General features: G+C 39.7%; 1 protein-coding gene across 3 annotated transcripts in view; it reads left to right on the top strand.

Moving 5' to 3' along the window:
* The window catches only part of ptprz1b (protein tyrosine phosphatase receptor type Z1b), a 40615-nt gene extending 18120 nt beyond the window's left edge, over positions 1-22495 (top strand). Inside the window, exons 7-30 of one of the 3 annotated variants that reach the window (XM_017710678.2) lie at positions 536-693; positions 2373-2523; positions 3707-3891; positions 3989-4160; positions 4268-4311; positions 4415-5081; positions 6665-6809; positions 6934-7025; positions 8883-8968; positions 9339-9359; positions 9564-9660; positions 10149-10231; positions 10461-10595; positions 10730-10864; positions 11148-11311; positions 11430-11565; positions 13511-13657; positions 13751-13844; positions 15025-15098; positions 15183-15311; positions 15401-15550; positions 15765-15907; positions 18073-18208; positions 19075-22495. In XM_017710678.2, coding sequence (XP_017566167.1) covers positions 536-693; positions 2373-2523; positions 3707-3891; positions 3989-4160; positions 4268-4311; positions 4415-5081; positions 6665-6809; positions 6934-7025; positions 8883-8968; positions 9339-9359; positions 9564-9660; positions 10149-10231; positions 10461-10595; positions 10730-10864; positions 11148-11311; positions 11430-11565; positions 13511-13657; positions 13751-13844; positions 15025-15098; positions 15183-15311; positions 15401-15550; positions 15765-15907; positions 18073-18208; positions 19075-19218 — 3488 coding nt within the window. In that variant the 3' untranslated portion in view covers positions 19219-22495. Of the gene's footprint in view, positions 1-535; positions 694-2372; positions 2524-3706; positions 3892-3988; positions 4161-4267; positions 4312-4414; positions 5082-6664; positions 6810-6933; positions 7026-8882; positions 8969-9338; positions 9360-9563; positions 9661-10148; positions 10232-10460; positions 10596-10729; positions 10865-11147; positions 11312-11429; positions 11566-13510; positions 13658-13750; positions 13845-15024; positions 15099-15182; positions 15312-15400; positions 15551-15764; positions 15908-18072; positions 18209-19074 lie in introns of those variants that run through there. The other 2 variants (XM_037539312.1, XM_037539317.1) reach the window with 2 other exon arrangements.
* Positions 22496-22629: the final 134 nt, after the last annotated feature.

The raw sequence follows: 22629 nt of genomic DNA, 5'->3' as shown, positions 1-22629 counted from the left end.
TATCCATTTGACCATTAAATATCTTGTCTTTGTAGTGTATTCAATTGAATATAGGTTGAAAAGGATTTGCAAATCATTGTATTCTGTTTTGATTTATGTTTTACACAACATCCCAACTTCATTGGAATTGGGGTTGTAAATTTGGAAAGTAAACAGTAATATTAAAGTAGGAACTGTACAGAAGTGTGTTCTCTGTAAAGTAGGATTGTCCAGTGTTATTAGCACAGGTCCTATGCAGCTGCATGTTATCATTTCAAACAGTCTTCAAACAGTTGATCAGATGTGCTTCTATTTGTTGGAATGGAAACCTGCAGCTACACCAGCCCTGATGAGATAGCACACCCCTGCTATAGAGAATATGTAAAACTTAAAGTTAAACTTTAAAATAAAGTAAAATCATTTTCACTGCATATTTTTTCTTTAACAAACATTTTATTTATACAGCTATTAATACTGTTGTATTCACTGTGTTGTAGCTATAATGTATGTCACAGTCTATGATGAACATTATTTTTCCCTTCTATATGATATGAAGGTAAAAGTAGCACAATAGAGGCTTTCTCCCTGCTTGGTCTGCTACCAGAGTCTACAGCAAAATATTTCATCTACAATGGTTCTCTCACCACTCCCCCCTGCACAGAGACAGTGGAGTGGATTGTGTTCAAAAGTACAGTGCCCATCTCTGAAACACAGGTCAGAGCAACCCTCCTGTTTTATTACATTTCTACATGCATGCACACCCCCACTCCTTTATTACTATTTTTATGGTGTGTTTTTTCCTCATCATATTTTCTTACAAAATAGTATTTTCAAATAAATGGACCCAGTACGATACAGGATGCAAAAATATTTATGCCTGTATATTAGTTAATAATAATTTATTTAATTTACATCATCTTATACACTCACCAGCCACTTTATTAGGTGCTAGAAAAAGTTGGACCCCCTTTTGCCTTCAGAACTGCCTTAATTCTTCGTGTCATACTTTCAACAAGGTGTTGGAAACATTCCTCAGAGATTTTGGTGGTTATTTGAGTTCCTGTTGCCTTTCTATCATCTCGAACCAGTCTGCCCATTCTCCTCTGACCTCTCACATCAACAAGGCATTTTCGTCCACACAACTGCTGCTCGCTGGATATTTTCTCTCTTTTTTTAAATCCCCTTTCTTCCCCAGTCTGATGCTCGGTCTGCACTTCAGCAAGTTGTCTTGACCACCTCTACATGCCTAAATGCATTGAGCTGCGGCCATGTGATTGGCTGATTAGCTATTTGTGTTAAAAGCAACTGAACAGTTTACATTTGTAAAAGATACGCAGTGACGGCACCTCTCCAGCTGCTTTCGCGAACCCAGAAAAATCAATATTATGATGTCTAATGGGAAAATGAAGAAATCAGTCCTGTCTCCTTAAAAATATGCTCTGAAATCACTCCAATTATATCAAATGAAAATGGAATTTCTAATTTAAATCTGTAATAAAAATTTAAATAAAAGTTTTGCCTGCCGTAGATAACTAACATCATTCTTTTATGATGTCATAGTATGCTGTATGCTTAAATGCCATTATATATTACTTTGGCTGATTTTAAACTGTTCCCCACAACCCCTGTAGTTTATGTAACCACACATACAGATCCAGCAACAGTGAATGACAGAAGCCTGAAGCCTGTCAGATATATGTGGCCTTGAATGTCCATAAATAAGGACATACTAAATTCTGAGAGATATAAGTGACTGTTGCAGAGAATTAAATCATTTTGGCCATAACAAAGACCCTCCTAAGGCCTCTGTGCAAACGTGTGTGTGCATGGTGGAAAATGAAGTATTGAGAGTTCACATTATAATATTACAGATGCAGGCAGCCCTCATGAAACTGCACCTTTTCTCTCTCTCCCAAACCCACTTTAAAGCTTAGCTTCAAGATGTCAGAAGGATTGCTCTATGTGGCATAGTTCTTTCTTTGACTCACTCTCAATTCTTTTTGTCACCCTAATTCACTTTTAAGCACTGCATGTTTTCAGAACATGGAAATTTGACAGAGAGGAATCAAGTCTGGAGAGGCAAAGCTGATGAAACTTTAAACCAGATTTGATGCTGCCTTCATTTAAGCATAAAAGTTGTGATGCGTGGTAGCATATACAGCAACACACTTCTAGTGCATTTAAGGGGCTAAATTTGACCAGCATTCTGATTATATCTCAATAACTTCCTGCATTACCAGCATGGACAAAGACATTTCATAACGTTACCCAGTTTTCAAAATAACATACATATAATGGGTCATATTATTACTTATGAGTACTTCAGTGTGATTTACGCTACCAGTTAGGGAATGTGTATATGGCTTATATCTCTTACTGTCTGCATTTTGTAGCTGGAAATATTCTGTGAGGTGATGACCACGCAGCAGGCTGCCTTTGTGATGGTGACAGACTACCTGCAGAACAACTACAGAGACCAACAGCAGCAGTTCATAGGCCCAGTTTTCTCTTCTTACACGGGCACAGAGGAAGTCCTTGCTCCTAGTGCGTATACCACCTATACACACTTCCACAGATAACTAGCCTCAGCTCAACACATACCCTTAAAATTAGTAGGCAATGCAGTCTCCTGAGTGGAGCAACCATCTAAGTGTTGACCCTATCTTCAGGAAATTGTGAGTTCAATCCCTGGTGGTGCTATAGCCATCTGTAGCCAGGAGTTGAAGAGAGCAAAGTTGGGCTCGCTCTCTCTGGATGGGTAGGATGGTCCCCTGTCTCCCCCGCAGTGCTCCCTCCCAGTGCTGGTAGTATTGTATGACTGGGGGAGTCCTAGCTAATGATGAAAATTGGATACATCTAAATTGAGGAGAAAATTAGGGGAAAAAACTACAAAGTAACCCAAATCAAAATATTTTGCCCAAAATGGCTAATTTTATTCATTTTTAAGGCACACACTATACCATACTATGCCCTAAACCCAGAGGTGTAAAATTCAGGTCCAGAGAGTAACAGCCTGGCTTCTCTAGTTAGATCAAACCAGGAGTGGAGCTGTCCAGGTGGTTGGAACAAAATCCTGGGAAGGATTTTTACTCTCTTTACCTGAATTTTACACCTCTGCCTAAACCACATCAGTGATTTGGCGTGATCTTAGACCTGGATTTGGTTTGAGCAGGTTGAGAAAAGTTTTGGGCATGCATTTAAAGAAAAAGGTTTGGGTAACTATGAGCTTCTACTGTTTGTTAGCTTCAGTGTTAACCTAAATAAACAATATCTGGACACCAATCATTTTGGCTGATCAACTACATCTTGGGTAACATTTAATAAGGTTGTTGGCCAAACCATTCTTTTAACTCAAAACAACCATGTGGCTAAATTTCCTTACAATTTTAAGTTTATTTTTTACAGTGTAGAGACATCATCATAGTCTGCTTCAAACCTCCTTGCTAAACTGCTCTTTCTCTGTTGTTTATCTGTTTTTACTTTTTTGCCATGAGCTCTCATACCTTTCTCTTTTTAAAAACTCAGCAGTGAGTGCATGTTGCTAGGCAACTTTACTTTGGAGCTTTCCCTCTCATTGTGACCATTTCTTTTGTCCTTTTTCTCCAAAGGACTCTCTCTTTCCCATCTCTCTTTCTGCCTCTCTTAAAAATATTCTGCAACCTTAAAGTTTTCTGTTCTAAAAAGTTGCCTTGGGTGGAGAGGAGGAAATGACCATACTTGTGTTCAGTGTGTAGCTCAGAGCCAGAGAATGTCCAGGCGGATCCCCAGAACTACACCAGCATAATGGTGACGTGGGAACGGCCACGTGCTGTCCATGAAACTAGCATTGAGAGATACCTGGTCACCTACCAGAGACTACAGGGCCAAGATCCGCCTAAACAACAATTCTTGACAGACGGCGACCAAGATGTGGTAAACTGTTTTTCTGATTACTGAAAGTAAATCCTTGGCTCTCAGTACTTCTCATCCAATGTACTTTGTTGGTTTGATTTTGAGATTTCTGTGACAGGGGGCCATCATCCACAACTTACTGGCCAACAGCAGCTATGTTGTCCAGGTGATGGCACTGTGCACCAATGACCTGACTGGTCGAATGAGCGATCAGGTCATAGTAGACATGCCTCTGGAAGATCCAGGTACAAGATTCTGCTCACAAGTTCACACGACACTCCAATTACACAGTAAACCGATATTTATTTTCAAAGATAATTTTTTATGATACAATGTGAATTTGATTTATTAGAACAGGAATAAGAATCTTTTAACAGTTTGTTCTTTTATTTTACAGAAACAGATTTGGATCCTTCCTCTGAATCAGAAGAATATTTTGAGGTAACACTGCCAAACAAACAGTTTTATTTTAAGTGATTAAAAATTACATCAAGTGCATAAACTGTTTGTGACATATGAGACAGAAGAGGTATGTTTGTTACAGGAGGACTCCCAGCCCACTTTACTTAAGAGCAAGACAACAAAAAAGCCCCGAGTTTTGCCTGGACGCACCTTCATCCGTGACTCCTCTTCCTCTAAAAGCTCTACATATGTCACCACTGCAACTGATCAGCCAGGTTTCCTCTTTCCAGCTGTAAGGATGACCACATCTGCAGTGCGACAGAGGATCACGGAGGAGTCTTCCTTGTCCTGGTCTCCTGATCAGAACGAAGCAGGAAGCCACACCATGCGTCCACTCAGCTACCTTGTGCCAGAGGAAGCCGACATCCCTCCACCAGACAGCATGCTGGTGACTGATGTGTACTATGAGGACTTCCACAATCTGAGTGCTGGGGCAACAACACCCCACCCAGATAAAAAATTTCTTAGGTTCTCCACATTCATAAGTGCTCAGGACCAGGACAAGAGTACAACCACAGGGACAGACCACAGGGTTAAAACCATTCAGCCTGAAACTTCAGTCTCTTTGACTTCCAGCCCGTCTGGGACCATGCATCGTACCTCTGTTTGGAAGACAATATCTACTACGAAATCACCTGCTTCTACTGCCACCTCTAGTACTCCATACATCCACAGAACCTCAACTCTGACCACTTTGTCTGCCTCAGTGAAGAAGGTCATTCACCAAACCACTCAGCCACTGTTTATTGGTAAGTCTGTGACTCTCTCTCTCTCCAATCTTGACCAACCCCAACATACTCCATCAAACAGGAACACAATGGCAGCAGAACTTCTGGTTCTGAAATGGTAGAAGAAAAAAAAGAATGATCCACCCAAACAAAACAGAACAGTCTAAGTTCACTATAAGTTCATGACATTTGTTGAAGAATGTTGGGTCACTTTGGGCTATACACATTGTCTGCTTTCTTTGCTGGCTGCCAAATGGTGGTGGTGCTCTTGGTCTTCAGCTGAGAAGATGTCTGATTTGTTAGATTTGAATTTGTTGTCAGAATTAATAAAAGAAAGTGCACAAAACTGAAGGCAATCGCCTGCTTCTGCCTAGCTCCTGAGGCTTTGATAGACAGGTCTGGCCCACAATATTAATTCTGCTGTGCGACTGTGGATCCTACAGGATCTTTCCTTGAGGCTATATAATTGACTGACTCTTCCACTTTTCAAAACAATGGAAAATGCAGTTCCTCCTCTCTCTCTCTAACTTCCTGCTGCTCCTAAGTACTCATCAAATTCTCTCCACTAACCATGGGTGATGGGGCCCCCTGTGGGCTGTTTTATTTAAAACAACCTTTCATTCTGCTTCTAAGAAATGGTAGATTCACTACCTGCTTTGCTATCAGTGCTGCCCTTCTCCAGTCTGTACTGTGCTGGGGAGACATCTAACCCTGCAGGAGTATCTGTTTCAGCCACATCAGCCACCACTCAAAGGGCATCTGAAGCCCACTTTTCTACAGTGCCTCCGGATTCCTTCACCCTTCACAGAGTAGTCTTCACAGAAGAAGCTTCCACTGCTCTGCTCTTTGCAGATGGTCAGGAAGAGTTCAGTGGTTCAGGATCTTCTTCTTCTTCTATCTTTATGGAGCAGTTAGACTGGAAATATGACATCAAAGGAACATCAGATCTTGTTGACAGGCCCAGAGTCCAGTTCATAGAGACAAGCACCAGCGAAAGACCTGAGAACAATGGCAGCGGGGACAGTGAAGGTGTTCCATCTGGCTTTTACTCTGAGAGTGAGGAGAAGGCTCAGGGGAGCCCCACCAAGGCACTGAGCACGGAGTTTGTAGTGTGGCAGAGAGGGGAACCTGTGATTGGCAGTGGTTTTGGTGAACAAAGCTCAGAAATTCCTCATAACTTTGACAAAACCACACAAACTGATTCCTCAAACAGAGAGGCTGTGGAAGAGCTGAATACAGGTAAAATCTTCTCAGATTTCCAAAGGTAGCTGCACTGGCTGACCATCTCTGAGGTCAGATGAATGCGACATGTTTTTACTGATGACGAAAGAGATTGGATGCAGTCATGCAAAAGCAGTCAATAGAAACTTTTACTGAATAAATATGCAAAGAGTAAAATAATGCAAGTCATTCCTAGTCATAAAAACATTATTGACCCACTAAGGAATATTCCAAGGGCAATGCATTTCAGAGAATGGATCCAGTCAGCAGGCATGACTAAAAGTATGGCCAAATACATGCCTAAGGGCTTGAATATATAAGTATAAGTCAATCAAATAAACAGTGAATGTGTCCCTTTGTAACATCTCTGTTTCTATGGACAGAGGTGAGCAACAGCAGTCCTCAGTCGCGCGTAGGAATGGTGGGAGGGGTTGAGAGAGAAAGGAGAACGGTGGTGCCACTGGCGGTGGTGTCAACCCTTACTGTACTCTGTCTTCTGGTGCTAGTGGCTATTCTCATCTACTGGAGGTAGTATCAAATGCATGCCCACACACACATGTGCATATGTAAACAGTTTAGCGTGAAAGTGATGTTATATGACACTCACTATGAAACTGTGATTGAAACATGAGGCACTTTTCTGTGCTTGCAGGAAATGCTTTCATGCAGCACATTTGTATGTAGAGGATAATGCATCCCCCAGAATCATAACAGCTCCATCAACACCGCTGCTTCTTGCTTCAGGTAACCATGCCTAAACACACATAAATGTACAGATACACAAATCAGCCATAACATTAAAACCACCTCCTTTTTTCTACTCTCATTGTCAGTTTTATCTGCTCTCATTTTACAGCTTACAGACCGTAGTCCATCCATTGTTCTGCATACTTTATTAGCCCCATTTTAACTTGTTCTTCAATCATCACGACCCCCACAAGACCACAACAGAGCAGGCGTTATTTGGGTGGTGAATCATTGTCATCACTGCAGTGACATGCGTTAGTGTGTGTTGCACTGGTACGAGTGGATCAAATGCAGTGCTGCTGGAGTTTTCAGTAGTCCAATAACCAAACATATCCAGCCATCCTTTGACCACTGATAAAGTACTAGAGGATGACTAACACAAACTGTGCAGCAACAGATGAGCTGCTTTCTTTTTTCTTTACATCTACAAGGTTGACCAACAATGTAGGTGTGTCAAGTGAGTGGACACACTGTTTAAAAACTCCAGCAGCACTGCCGTGTCTGATCCACTCGTACCAGCACAACACACCCTAAGATGCTACCACCCCATCAGTGTCACTGCAGTGCTGAGAACAATCTACCATCCAAGTAATACCTGCTCTGTGCTGGTCCTGTGGGGATCTTGATGAACAGGGTAACATGGGGCTAACAAAGTATGTAGAGCAACAGATGGAGTACAGTCTGTAATTGTAGAACTACAAAGTGTTTGAAAGACAATGAGCGTAGAAACAAGGTTAATGTTATGGCTGATCAGTGTACACACGATACGTGGGCATCTGAGAAAAAGCAACATTAAGCTGTTTATTTGGGCAGTGCATGTGTATTTGTTTGAAAATGCACAAACATGATAATAAATACAAATAAACAAATAACCAGCATATTGTGATTTTATGTGTGTATGTTAGCATAACTATTTCCAAAGCTCTCCTTGAGGAAGGCCAGTATTTACAGTACCTGCTTCAGCTTATCAGTCCCTCATTAAATTAAATCACTTGGGCTGCTAATGGAATTTGAATGCATACATGCAGTGGCCGGAGTACATTGATACGGCAGGAACCAAACCTATTTTCTACTAACTGTGTTCCTCTAGCCAAGATATTAATAACGTTGTTAATAACGTTGGTGCTTTAGACTTTTGCACAGTACTGTACACACAAACAAACAGACTAGAAAGTCTGTTTCAGTGCGACAGATATTCGATTTGACCCAAATGCTACTATATGCCATTCATATACAGCCATAAATAATTGGTGAGCACCTATAAGTGAAATTAACATGGCTCAAATATATGCTAATTATGCAAATTAGAGGACAATGTAATTGTTGATGGAAAGAACTTCTACAGAACATGCATGCAGAACAAAACGCTAAGTTAATGGTAGAAATGTGTGAACAGTACCTTTAGTAATCTAACAGTCAGGTCTACCACAGGCATGTGACCTGTGGTTAATGCCAGCTATTTACTAACTTGCTAATGCTACATTGGAAAAGTGCAGTTGTACAGAATCAGCAATCAGTCAGTAAATACAAGTTGATAGCTAAATAAAATTACTCCTCTTTGATCTGAGGTCAGTCTATATGTTTTAAACATATAGGGATGTATTTACCTAATTTTGCCTTCTGACATCTTGTTACAGTTTAGTACTAAAGGAAATAGCCTAGGGGAGGGGAAAGGATGGGGTTGGGATGGCAGAAAGACGGTCTATTCATAGTTTTCATAACCATGCTTATTACTTGACCTTCACAATCTTGGAAGGTTCTTTGGCATTAAAATCATTTATGATTCAACAGAGACTATTTTTGTTTTAAATTGCACCACTTGGGGTGTTTTAATGGTGACCTTTGGGTTTTCAGAGAATCATGCAGCCCTTCCTGTGAAAGAGTTTGTGAAGCATGTAGCAGATCTTCACTCCAACAACACTTTCTCAAAGGAGTTTGAGGTAATTCTGATATAACTGTGTTTTTGTGTAATCTTTCATTTACTCGCTTTATTGTAATCAATGAGCCTTACATGCACTAGAAGGATTTGTCAAAAGTAACATAAACAATTTCACTGTTGTTTTTGTGGAAACCTGGCACGACACCTGAGCATGCCGTTTTCTGTTTTTTTTATATATATATATATATATATATATAGCACTGATTTTGGCAGTGCTGTCTACATGATTATTCATATAAAGCAGTCAAAAGCAGCACATTACCAAGCTGTCACATTCTTGCACACTCAGTATTAGCACTGACTGTTCACTGTTTGTCCTGTATGTTCATTGTGGTGTTTTTTCTGCATTTTCACCCCCTCCCCTTCATTAGATCTTGAAAGAGTCTTATGAGGTAAGACAAGCTTGTCTATGTTACTATTACTAGCTATAGTTATCTCATTTCTTGTCTTGCACAGGTGATACACAGCTACTGACAGTACTACTGAACGCTTTTTGCATGAATAGTATTTGTGATGTTATGTGGCAGCTGCACTGGTTGTTGGGATGAAGGAAACTTTTCTGGATTTAAGTGACAGGAATTGATGCTCTTTTACAGGAGATTCAGTCCTGCACTGTGGACATGGGCATTACAACAGACAGTTCAAACCACCCAGACAACAAAAGCAAGAACAGATACATCAACATCCTGGCTTGTAAAAAAAAAAAACTATTCCCTCTCTCCTACATGCATGTACGGTGCAGCTGATAAGTAACTGGACAGTGACACAATTAATGCCCATTCAGTGTGATAATGACTATTTATCAACTCTCATTATTTATCTAACACTATTTATCAATTTGTAAACAAATTGGCTAGCTAGCCTATTCCTAGCCTACCAAGCAGTGTATTTGGACACACCTGTCTAATGTAATTATTTCATATATATTGTCATAAACAATGTTGGTTAGATGTTTTCTGCATAATCTTTTACTGCATTGGCACACTGTTGATCAGTTAAGAACTTTTATGATGGGAGAACAATGCAGGAAAGGATTTCAACAATATGGGTTTTTATACCCTCAAAATAAAGCTGCACCTCATAGTTGTTTTATTTCAAATCAAATGTGCTAGAGTATAAAAAAGTCCAAATACATCTAATACTTACAGACACACAAAAACTACAGCTTTTTTTCCCCCCAGATGATCACAGCCGAGTCAAGCTGTCCCATAATGTAGAGAAAGATGGAAAGACTGGAGACTACATAAATGCCAATTATGTGGATGTAAGTCTTTCAAGTAAACACATACAAAGTATTTGACATATTCCATTTGTATCACTAGTTAGATTTAACACAAAAGCTAAGAGCATTGTGTCACCCAGACCTGGTACAGTGGTTCTGCCTTGAATTATACCATTTATATATGTTTTATTCTGTCATCATTTGTTAGACATATGATTTACACTGTGCACTGGTTGTTTTGAATCATAACAATAATGATGGATTGCGCTAGGGCTACAAACACCCTAAAGCCTACATAGCAGCCCAGGGCCCTCTGAAGGCCAGTCTGGAAGACTTCTGGAGGATGGTGTGGGAGCAGAATGTTGGAGTCATTGTCATGATCACCAACCTAGTGGAAAAAGGCCGGGTGAGGGGAAGTGGACATATTTGAATTTTAGGATTCTTGTCCAACATCACAGAACTGTATTTATTCATATTTAGAATGTATGGTACATTAAAAAAAGCTCAGTAAATATAATAAGATTACTGTATTTCCAACAGAGGAAATGTGATCAGTATTGGCCTATGGAAAACCAGGAAGAGTATGGGAGTTTCCTTGTCACATTGAAGAGCACTAAAAACCTGGCCTACTACACTAAGAGGACCTTTACCTTGAGAAACATCCATGAGAAAAAGGTATATTATTTTCATTTCTATAAGGGCTAATTCTTGCTATGAATGGTACAAGTTATTGGGGTGCTTCATGAGTGTGTAGTGTTTACTATCTAGTACATTCTAAATGTACTATCCTGTAAATAGGATGCTGAGTAGGGCCCCCACCTGTTCAGAAATGGCTCCGATAGCCATATACCACCTATAAGACCTATATACACAACATAAAACTGTCTGAACTCTGGGACTGGTAGCTTCAAAATAAGCACTCCTTATGAAGCGTCTTAGTTCATGTTTCTATGTCCAGGGCTCTCAGAAGACTCACAGTCAGGAGAGGACAGTTGTTCAGTACCATTACACTCAATGGCCAGACATGGGCGTCCCTGAGTACACACTACCAGTACTCTCCTTCATACAGAAATCATCTCAGACCCAGACAGCAGACTCGGGCCCTGTGCTGGTGCACTGCAGGTAAACGGTTAGAAGGAGATCAAACTGATGTGGTTCTGGTTTTTACCAAAATAGTACTTGATAATGATGAAACCAGTTAACTTCTTGTGTGTTTTTGTGTGTGTGTGTGTGTGTGTAGTGCTGGGGTGGGAAGAACAGGAACGTATATAGTCATTGACAGTATGCTGAAGCAGATAAAGGCTGAGGGTACAGTGAACATCATTGGCTTCCTCAAGCACATCCGGACACAGAGGAACTACCTAGTGCAGACAGAGGTACCAGCAATGCAACATGCACATTTCCCCACAGGCCACACCTTTCAAAACTCACAATACTATCCCATTACCAACAGAACACAAAACAACCAAGGATAGATTACTCTAAAAGGAAAATATGCTGTGCACAGGGGTGTAAAGAGTACTGAAAATCCCTACTAAAGTACAAGTACTATTACTGTAGTCATAATTTACTCAAGTACAAGTAAAAGTCTTAGTAAATAAGTAAGAGTGAATGAGTAATTTGTTAAAAAACTACTACTACAGTACTAAAGTACTGAGTTAAGCACAGCCGAGAGAGAGAGAGCGAGAGAGAGAGAACAGAGAGAGAGAGAGAGAACGAACAGAGAGAGAGAGAGAGAACAGAGAGATAGAGAGGGAAAGAGAGAGAACAGAGAGCGTGAGAGAGAACAGAGAGACTACACAGAGAGAGAGAGAGAGAGAGAGAGAGAGAGAGAGAGTCAGGTCAGTCGACATCGCTAAACTAGGCTGTATAAACAGGGTAAACTGTAGTTGACACCTGTTAACTTAATTAAGCAGCTGACAGATATTTGTAATAAAATATACGCAGCAGATTTTAAGTTTAATAAACAGTATCATCAAGAAAGAACAAAACTATAAACACATTAGCTGTTTAGCTCGGTTCAGCTAACTCGGCTAACGGCCTCAGGCTGGAGTCGAGTTGTGACCGCGGACCTCAGCAGGTTTTGAGTTTGGTCGCTGATGATGAACACAGATGACCGCTTGGATGGGGTCTGTTCCTCGTGTGTGCTGGTCAAGTTCTCCTCTCTCCTTCTCCACTGAACTGAATTGGTGAATGTTTAAAGTTAACAGCGCGTCGTTCACATTGGTTTCTGAGCTGATACGCTCATAATTCATTATTATAACGTTATTAAAAGTCAAAGTGTCGAAGTAAAAGTTTCATTAAAACGTAACGTTACAAAAATGTACTTCCTTACTTACACCTCTGACTGTGCATTAAAATATCTGGACAGTGGCACAAGGTTTGTTTTAGTAAACAGCTAAAAGTGCCAAACATACTTAACTGCTCAACATAAGGAAGAGTTTGTAGTCTGTAACAACCAAACACTGTTTTCCTTGATTAAATAGTACTATACACTGTATTGCCAAAAGTATTTGCTCGTCTGACTTCACATGCATATGAACTTGAGAGGACACCCCATTCTTAATCCATAGGGTTTAATATGATGTCGCCCCACCCTTTGCAGATATAACAGCTTCAACTCTTCTGGGAAGGCTTTCCACAAGGGTTAGTAGTGTGTTTATGGGAATTTTTGACCGCTCTTCTAGAAGCGCATTTGTGAGGTCAGACCCTGATGTTGGATGAGAAGACCTGGCTTACAGTCTCTGCTTTAATTCATCCCAAAGGTGTTCAGTTGGGTAGAGGTCAGAACTCTGTGAAGGCCAGGGAAGTTCTTCCACACCAAACTCGCTCATCCATGTCTTTATGGACCTGCTTTGTGCACTGGTGCACAGCCATGTTGGAACAGGAAGGGGCCGTCCCCAAACTGTTCCCACAAACTTGGGATGAAATTGTCCAAACTCTCTTGGTGCTTGAAGCATTAAGAGTTCCTTTCACTGGAACTAAGAGGCTGAGCCCAACACCTGAAAAACAACCCCACACCATAATCCCCCCTCCACCAAAGTGGCGGCGCTTTACACCACTGCATTAAATGCTTTGCATTGCACTTGGTGATTTCAGGCTTGGATGCAGCTGCTTGGCCATGGAAACCCATTCCATGAAGCTTTCCATGCTGTTCTTGAGCTGATCTGAAGGCCACATGTAGTTTGGAGGTCTATAGCGATTGACTCTGCGGAAAGTTGGCGACCTCTGCGCACTATGTGCCTCAGCATCCAGTGTAGTGGACTGCATAGCCAAAATAACAACAATGACAAACAATGAATTCCCCTCTTTTGTGTGCAGGAACAGTATGTTTTCATCCATGACGTCTTAGTAGAAGCCATTAAATGTAAAGAGACACAGGTATCACCCAGCCACATTCACACCTATGTCTCTGATCTTCTTACTCCTGGACCATCTGGAAAGACTTGCCTGGAGAAACAGTTCAAGGTATATCGTTATTGCTTGAATGCTTGTGTTTTATGATCCCAGTGAAAAAGGTAATGATGTCAATCCTTTGGCTTTTTTTTTATATTTTTGAAGTTGGTCAGCCAAAACAGTGCAAAGCAGTATGACTACTTGACAGCACTGAAAGAGTTCAACATGCCAAAAAATAGGACATCTGTCCTTATCCCTGGTGAGTAGCTTTGAGTAAAGTCATAGCCAGTTCAGATTATGAGTGATATCAAACTTAACTGATATGCATCTTAAAGAATCATTGTTCTCTACCACATGTAGCCATTGCAGTGATTTTACTGTTTGGCAAGTATTTGGAAGGCGTTCCAAAGCAGGCGTGCCCATTTAAAATCTGATCTTGACTTTGTGCAGTACACATTATAGAAGAGTCAATTCTTCATATGTAATGCTAACTTACAGTACTTTTACAGTTTTACAGTGTTAATAATACAGGCCTAAAATAGTGAACCTTTCTAGATCTTGTTATGTTAGCATGGCATTATGGTAGTCCAACCTTGAGTAAATAAAGGCATAAACTGGCATTTCATAACTTTGCAACATTTCAAAATTAAAAATACAGAGAATGGCTATTCTGATATTCTAATCTAATATTATCTGTGTGCATGCAAAGACAGATCAGCATTGCCCAGGGTTTTCACATGGCAATTGATGCAACTAAAAAGTGGTATAGCATAAAAAATAAATGTTCTAGGATAGAATCTTGTTGATCAGCACAAAACATCAAGATTTGTACATACGGATGCCTCAACCTCAAACAGGAGGTGGCCTTTCCTATAAAACCTACAAACATTTTTAGTCTATCTCTTGGGATTGCGTAGTTTATGGTCCAGCACTAAAATCAAGCAAAACAAGCAAACATACATAGCCCTGTTCAGAGAATAACAGATCATTTATTTTCACCTGTGCTGGCTCTGTTCTATGATGAGGCCTAAATCCTCACTTCAATTTTTCATCTACCTGATGAGCTGTAGTACCATAGCTTTCTCCAAAATCTTGGACATATAGGGAAGATTTGAGATGGGCCTGTAATTTGTTAGCTCATAGTGACTGAGATTAGTTTTTTTGATGAGAGGTTTGATTATTGCCAATTTCTTGCTTTTAGTAATAGCCAATGCTGAGGGAAAACTTAATTATTGTTAAGAGAGGCTCATGGGCATTGGACTGATCATACAAGTAGAAGCTTTGTAAGGAGGAAATTGGCATAATTTGTTTTTGGTGAAGTGGGGAAAAGGATTCCATCCTCTGTGCTGTGGCTGTGCTGTGCTGAATACTTACATTTGGTAGGTAAATAGGCCGATTTGTTGAGGCTCTAATGCTGATAACCTTATATCTGCTTCCAGTGGACAGGTCTAGAGTAAGCTTGTCCACAACAGTAGGAGATTCTTCAGACTACATCAATGCCTCCTACGTCATGGTGAGAACCTTATGAGATGGAAATTATTGTATGATCTAGAGCTTTAGCACTGAGTTATAATGATGGTGCATGCTCTTTTTGCAGGGCTACCATCAACCCCATGAATTCATCATCACTCAGAGCCCTTTGCCCAACACAATGCTGGACTTCTGGAGAATGATTTGGGACCATAATGCTCAGATTATCATCTCTCTACCAGACACAGAAGAGCAGGTCAGTGACTGTGTGGCACACACACATGCATGCACAACTACATTGTTTTAAAGCCTTGACATAAAGAGAACTGGCTTGTCTACTTACAGAACAAGGGAAAGGACTGTGTGCACTGGCCCAGTAAAGAGCAGCCAATCAGTTGTGAAACATTTATGGTCACATTCACAGGGGACGACAAAGTGTGTCTGTCATATGAAGAATCACTGGTGATACATGACTTCATTTTGGAGGCCGTAAAAGTGAGAAAAGCACAATATCTTTTTCTCGTACATTAGTATACTAACAACACATTATAAGTAATTCAATCAGCAGTATTCAAAGTTGAAAATAATGCATTTATTGCACGGTCTCTACCATAAATAAATGAACCTGAAAAAAGCTTTTATATGCTTTACAATGAATTTTATTCATGCTTAATGTCACATGTTGTCTCTGTATACTACTGGGTGACAGGATGACTATGTCTTGGAAGTGCGCTGGTACCAAGCTCCCCACTGGCCCAACCCAGATGGCCCCATTAGCAATGCTTTTGAGCTCGTCAACATCATCAGAGAAGAGAGCATCCATCGAGAGGGGGCCATTGTGGTCTATGATGGGTATGGTCTTCTTTTATGATTTATTTTAATTTCTGTCTCTTCATGAACATAACTTATAAGGCTAACTTACTTCAAAATTTAAACTACACCTCCAGAAACATGGATTTCACATAGAAATGTTTAGATCACTACAGGTGTGATGATATGAACATTTCACAATACAATGCAGATTCCCATTTTTGCATCATGAAACAATACATTTTTTATACAGAATTAGGAAAGAAATCAAAACAGAAGTTGTTGTTTTTTATATGTATATACATGTATTTTCTCAGTTTTTAAACAAACTGTGCTTTATAAGTTTTTATCAGATCTGGATCTCTGTGGGAGAGGATTTTCTAATGTTGCTCTATCACAAACTGTGGAACTGAAAATTAGAATAAGAAGCTTTCGAATAAGAAACTAACTTTAGCTTCATCCAAAGTATTTTTTTTTTATATTTATGGTTAATTTAAGGAACATCATCAATTGTGCTAAATAGAACTGTTGAAACCATTCCAGGTATCACACATTTTATAGTAAAAAATTTACACCAATCGGGCATTACATTAAGTATCTTGTTTCTATGCTTTTATCAGCGCCACTTACAATATAGCTGCACTTTGTAGTTCTACAGTTACAGACTGTAGTCCATCTGTTTCTCTGCAGACTTTATTAGCCTCCTTTTACCCTGTTATTCAGTGGTCAGGACCCCCATGGACCCTCACAGAGCATGAACTATTTGGGTAGTGGATCATTCTCAGAACTGCAGTAACACTGAAGTGATGGAGGTGTGTTAGTGTGTATTGTGCTGGTGAGAGTGCATCAGACGTGGAAGTGCTGTTGGAGTTTTTAAACACTGTCCACTCACTGTCCACTCTATTAGACACTCCTACCTTGTCAGTCTACCTTGTCATCCTCTAGTCCAGGGGTCTTTAATTAAAATTCAGTAAGGTCCAGTGAGAGAAAATTTCCTCAGGTAAAGGTCTGGAATATCACTTGATTAGGATTTAGTGCCATATACAGTTTACTGAAGTAGCCTAGTAGGAATATCAGCATCTTATACAGTCAACAACTGAATATCAAATCAAGTACAGTTCAGTACGGAGCCCCACTGGTGACATCCTGTATAAATAAAAAAATAATATGTGTGACCATGCCTTATTAATGCGTGGGAACGAGATTGCGGCTTACTAAGTCGTGGCCACAACTTAATCATCTTGTCCCCATGCCTTACTAAGTCGTGGCCACTCATTATTTTTATTTATACAGGATCTCACCACTTTCTTCTCCGCCTCGTCCCTCCCCTGTGTGGGCGCCACTCACTCGAGTGCTCATTGTGATGCACTGATCTGATTGGCTGAGTAGCGTCACGTGTAATATTTACTACAAGTGTGATTGTTCTGTATTTATGGTAGCTGCTAAAGCTACCATAAAGGCTAGAAAAGCTATGCCGATTAAAACAGGACCACTGCATCGAAATTAAATAATTCTCCATAGTTTATGGAGATATAATGGAGAAATAATTCTCCATAGTTTCCATAGGACAGCCTCTGGTTCCTGATTCACACTTGTAGCGACCTCTCCTCTAGACCATCATCAGTGGTCACAGGACGCTGGATATTTTGGGGTGGTGAACTCTCAGTCCAGCAGTGACACTGAGGTGTTTAAAACTTTGTGTCTGATCCACTCAGACCAGCGCAATCCACACTAACACACCACCACGTCAGTGTCACTGCAGTGCCGAGAATGATCCACCACCCAAATAGTACCTGCTCTGTGAGGGTCCATGGGTGTCTTGAGCACTGAAGAACAGGGTGAAAGGGGGTAACAAAGTATCAGAGAAACAGATGGACTACAGTCTGTAAATGTAGAACTGCAGTGCAACCTATACAGTAAGTGGAGCTGATAAAATGGACATTGAGTGTAGAAACAAGGAGGTGGTCATAATGTTATGCAGGTCAATTTTTCTTAGCCTGTTTGAATGTCTGCCTGCTTGGCTTTGATTGTGCCATATGGGCCAACACTATAAAAACCTGTTATATTTACATTCACAGCTGCAGCAAAACCAAATGTGTAACTTTCCATTATGAGCTAAACATGTCCTCTCTTGTTTGCTTGCTTGTAATTAATGCATTCCTTTGGAGGTATTTGAAAGATTTTTATTTTATTGTGTGGTTGTGTAGGTATGGAGGGCCCAGCGCTGGGATTTTGTGTTCCCTGATCACCCTGGTTAACCAATTAGAGGAAGAGAATAGTGTGGATGTCTATCAAACAGCAAGGATGACCAACCTCATGAGACCAGGAGTCTTCAGTGATGTTGTAAGAGCCCTGTCACGTTAGTGTCCATGTAACAGCACATTAAGATTATCATGTATCCAAAGCAGCTTGTAAGCAAGGGGAGCTTAAGGGGCTTAAACATCTCTGGCGTCGAAAAAAAACCTTGTATCTCCATTTTTCAGTTTTTGACATAGTTTGAAAATGCCTGTTTCCCTTTACATTGTGTGTAAATTTCATGATTGATGGACCAAAAGAAACAGCACTGTGGAATGCCGTGGAAAAAATTCTGGTTTCATTAACTTACATCAAAAGTAAAGTAGGTTTTTTCCTTTTCCGTTAAAGATATCCTGATAGAGATACATGGTTTTCCGCCAACAACCGCAATATACTTACTGTAACATATTAACAGTGAACTGCCACTAAACTATGCAAACTGGATTTGGATCAGATCAGAAAAGGATGGCAGCAAAAATGGAGAACAGTTTAAATAATTCTGTCCATCCTGTTGACAGCATGACATCCAAATTATTCCACAGAGAGTACAATAGTTGTTAAACCCCTCTCAGTGACCCCATCCAAAAGTTTGGCGAAAAAGACACTGAATACCTGGTACAGGTGTGTTGAGAGATAGATGATGCAGCAAAAACATGGACTGTCTGGTTTCAAGATTTTTTGGATGTCTTCACAGTGTGTCTGTGTTTATTTAACAAGGCCAGTATACACTAATCAACTTACCAGATGGACCAAAGATCCATCTATCCATCCATCCCTCCATCTATCATGTTCAGGGTGCAGTGGTAATTCCAAGTAAAAAAAGCCATCATTAGCAGCAAAGCTCCAGCTTCAAAATCATACTGTTACCACAGACCATTTGTTAGACTGAAATGTTAATTTCCGTTTTCTTCTAGGAACAGTATCAGTTCCTATACAAAGCTTTACTGAGCTTAGTGAGCACCAAGGAGGACGAGAAGACTCTTCTATCCACAGAGAACAACGGCAACATCCCGCTTGGCTCAGCCAAGATCACAGAAAGCCTGGAGTCTCTCATGTAAAATCATGTCTTTGGAGGTGAACCCTTGTGATGATGTAAATTGCCGTTGTTTATATCGGAGAATGAGGCCTTTTGGCTTGACACCTACCCAAAGTCTCTGTGTGGCCATTTGGGTGTTGGATGTTATTTCGTCTTTTATTGTGCCTTTTTTGTAAAATTTGTACTTTAAAATAATTTGATATAATTTTATTATTGTAACTAATGCCAAATTTCTACTCTTTTTCAAAGTGCTGTATTGCTCTTGAGGTTTTCTTTTTAGTTGAGCTGGGTATAATATTTATATGTAACTGCTAAAGTGTTGAAGAACTCTGTCTATTTTTTGAAAAAAGTTGTAGATTTGAGGAACATCCTCTTCATATGTAGCTGAAGCAGACATTGTCACACAAAGAAATAAGTTTCTTGTATGTGACTAACTATTGACCAACAGACCAAACCCCCTTTATATGAATAAATGTTATATTTTACTACTTTTGTTTTACAGTTCATAAGAGCTTAACAGCCTTTTACAATTTAGTTGATACATGTATAAAATAATAGCTCTTAGTGATGTTTCTTGTCTGTCTTAATGTGTTTGTTTGGTGCAAGAATTCATTTACTTTCTGTAGATATAAAGCAACATAGAGTCTCTGTATAAAATGCCTGTAAGTCCATGATTGTGTAACTATTGATTGTGTCTATACCTTGTGTTTCAGACATTTTATTTTAGTCAAAGAATCAGTACATAACACTATAATCCTTACTCTTTCTATTCTTACAAGAGGAATAAGCATTACCATATCAATGTATTTGTGATGTCTTGACATACACACAGAAATGTAGCCCCTCCACTGATCAGTTCAGCAGAATTCAGAATAGTGTCAAAATTGAAAATCGCATGGTTCTAATTCAAAAATGAAGCATCACTGAATATAAAACACCAAGAATGGCAGAGAAGAGGTACAGTCTTTTATTAAAGACGAAGGCCTCACAAATGGAAGTGTTAACCTGAGTTGCCCTGGGCTGTAACTGAGCAACCCACAAAATCCTTTATACTCCAACCCAAAACCCAAAAAATTCTTTATACTCCTCTCTGGGTAAGGATGGGTCATCATCTGGCATCTCATTGCCTTTCCCAAATATCTCAAACGTTTTGATTTATACACCATTATCTCCAAATATCATACTTACCTTTAACGCCCTTATTTCCAAACCTTGGATCGCTTCTCTAAATAGCTTTCACATCATTATTTCCGTCGTCATTTTTGTTATCAAAAAATAATTTTTAAATTGTTGAATATAATTACATGCCAAGGCCACATTCAGACCTAGGCCTTTAAGCCTTATTTACTTAATCTTCTATTTGAAATTTTTGTGGTTTTGGTTAAGTCTCTGTTACATATGTGCCTCTCCTTTTCAAAGACATTTTTAATACTTTTATGGTACAAACATTTGGTACTGCTTTGAAATGAAGAGATTGCCTGATACTGTGTGTTTACTGCTGGCAATGACATCATGACAATGTGGTAACTGACTATACTGTAACTGACTGTGATCACTTAGTTTTATGCTTAAATGACGTAAAAGCTTGCATTTATCAGTCCACATTTAAACCCCTGCAATGATGCACATAAAAAATTTGAGTACTAATAGCTTCTTCTCTTCAGTGCAGTACATGTATTTATGTGTCTGTGAGAGTGAATGAGGCACCTTTCATCTAGAAACAAAAACAGCCTTGCATCACCAATGTGTGTAAAATACTGTTTTTATCCCCAAATAATGGAACTGCTTGCCCCCATGCTTTTACTGGGATAACTCACTAAAGTCAAACTTTAATAACATCAGGAGATGTTAGAAGAACAGTTCTGTCATGGACGCTTGCTGTAGCTTTAAGGCAGGATGACATGGCACAACAAAAACTACACCTGATGTATCCTAATAGAGTGACACAGTTCACAGTTTTAATGGAAAAATCATTTGAATGAAACACTCGACCTGTATCATTCAATAGTTTTAAGGGTCACAAGCCTCTAGGTTGGCAAAATCAAATTATTTTCTGAACGTTGAACTATTTAGGGTTAAGGTCAGGGCTCTTTGCAGGCCACTGGAGACCATGAGCTCTCTTCCAATAAACTTTCTGTTCGCATTATCGAAATCTGCAAGATAGCATTTTCTTGGCATTTGCCAAATCAAGATTTATCCATCTGACTGTCAGATTGTGAAGAGGATTCTTCGCTCCAGAGAACACTTTTCCACTTTTCCAGCTGCTTGGCTTTTAAAACCCAATTCATGAAGCACCTGAGGCGCAGTTCTTGTGCTGATGTTATTTCCATAAGCAGTTTGGAAGTCAGTTTGTGATGCAACAAAAGATTAGAAGTTTTTATGTGCTACAGAACTTTGTGGCCCTACTCTGTGAGTTTGCATGGTCCAACGTTGTGTCTAGAAGACACTTCCATGGAACAACAGCTTCCATTTCACAATGATAACGCTTACAGCCGACTGGGGTAGATCTAGCAGGGCAGAAATTTCACAAACTGACTTAAGGTGGCATCTTATGACCATGCCACATTAAAAGTCAGTGAGCTCCTCAGAACATCTCATTCTACTGCCAATGTTTGTCTGTGTGATGGCTATGTGCTTGATATGTGTATGCTAACAATAGGTGTGGCTAAAACACCTTAAGTCAATAAGTAGGAAGGGTGTCCACAAACTTTTGTCATACTGTGTAGTTTCAAAGCATCTTCTCATAGGCAAGTTTGCATTCAAAGTAGAGGTTAACAATGAATCGGGGATTTTACAACAGGGTCGTATCACTCTCACATTCAGGGACATTTGACACTGTGACAATGATAAAAATGATTGTGACAATAAAATACAGAAATAAAGCTTTTAGGTGTGCCTCCCAAGTGGGGAAGTTTGTCGTGGATGATGTCACTATTGCATATTCCACAAAGCAGCTCCAACACCAAGCCATGAGATTTTATAGTTCAACTGTTTTTTAATTTCCACAACTACACAGATCAGAAAAATATTTTGCTGTTATAGTGTATTCGTAGCTAGAAAGGTGGCAAGTGAAGTGACAACTGGAAGCAGTTTTACTGATTGTCTGTGGAGACTACATGGCTGTATGCTTGATTATAAAGCAACTGTTGATGTAGTGGATGTGGCTAAGCTGTCCAAGTACTTTTGGCAAGAACCTAATAGCATGTTTTCAGCATACAAAATTAGAATGTTGATCTTTTGTAGCTAATCACAAAATTCCAGAGATCCTGTCCGTAAATAAAATCACTTTGACACCTAGACTTGTCTTCATTTGTGTTTGCTGTAGTTTAATGACAATAGGAGAATAATCTGCATCCAACATACAAGGAGAACACGCATGAACTTTGCATTATCATAAGCAAGTAACATGGATCGATGATTCAGTTTCTGATCA

The sequence above is a fragment of the Pygocentrus nattereri genome, chromosome 1, assembly GCF_015220715.1.
Source record: "Pygocentrus nattereri isolate fPygNat1 chromosome 1, fPygNat1.pri, whole genome shotgun sequence".
NCBI classification, from domain to species: Eukaryota; Metazoa; Chordata; class Actinopteri; order Characiformes; family Serrasalmidae; genus Pygocentrus; species Pygocentrus nattereri.
The sequence above is the reverse complement of the archived record's forward strand: the minus strand, read 5'-3'. Positions and strand labels throughout refer to the sequence as shown.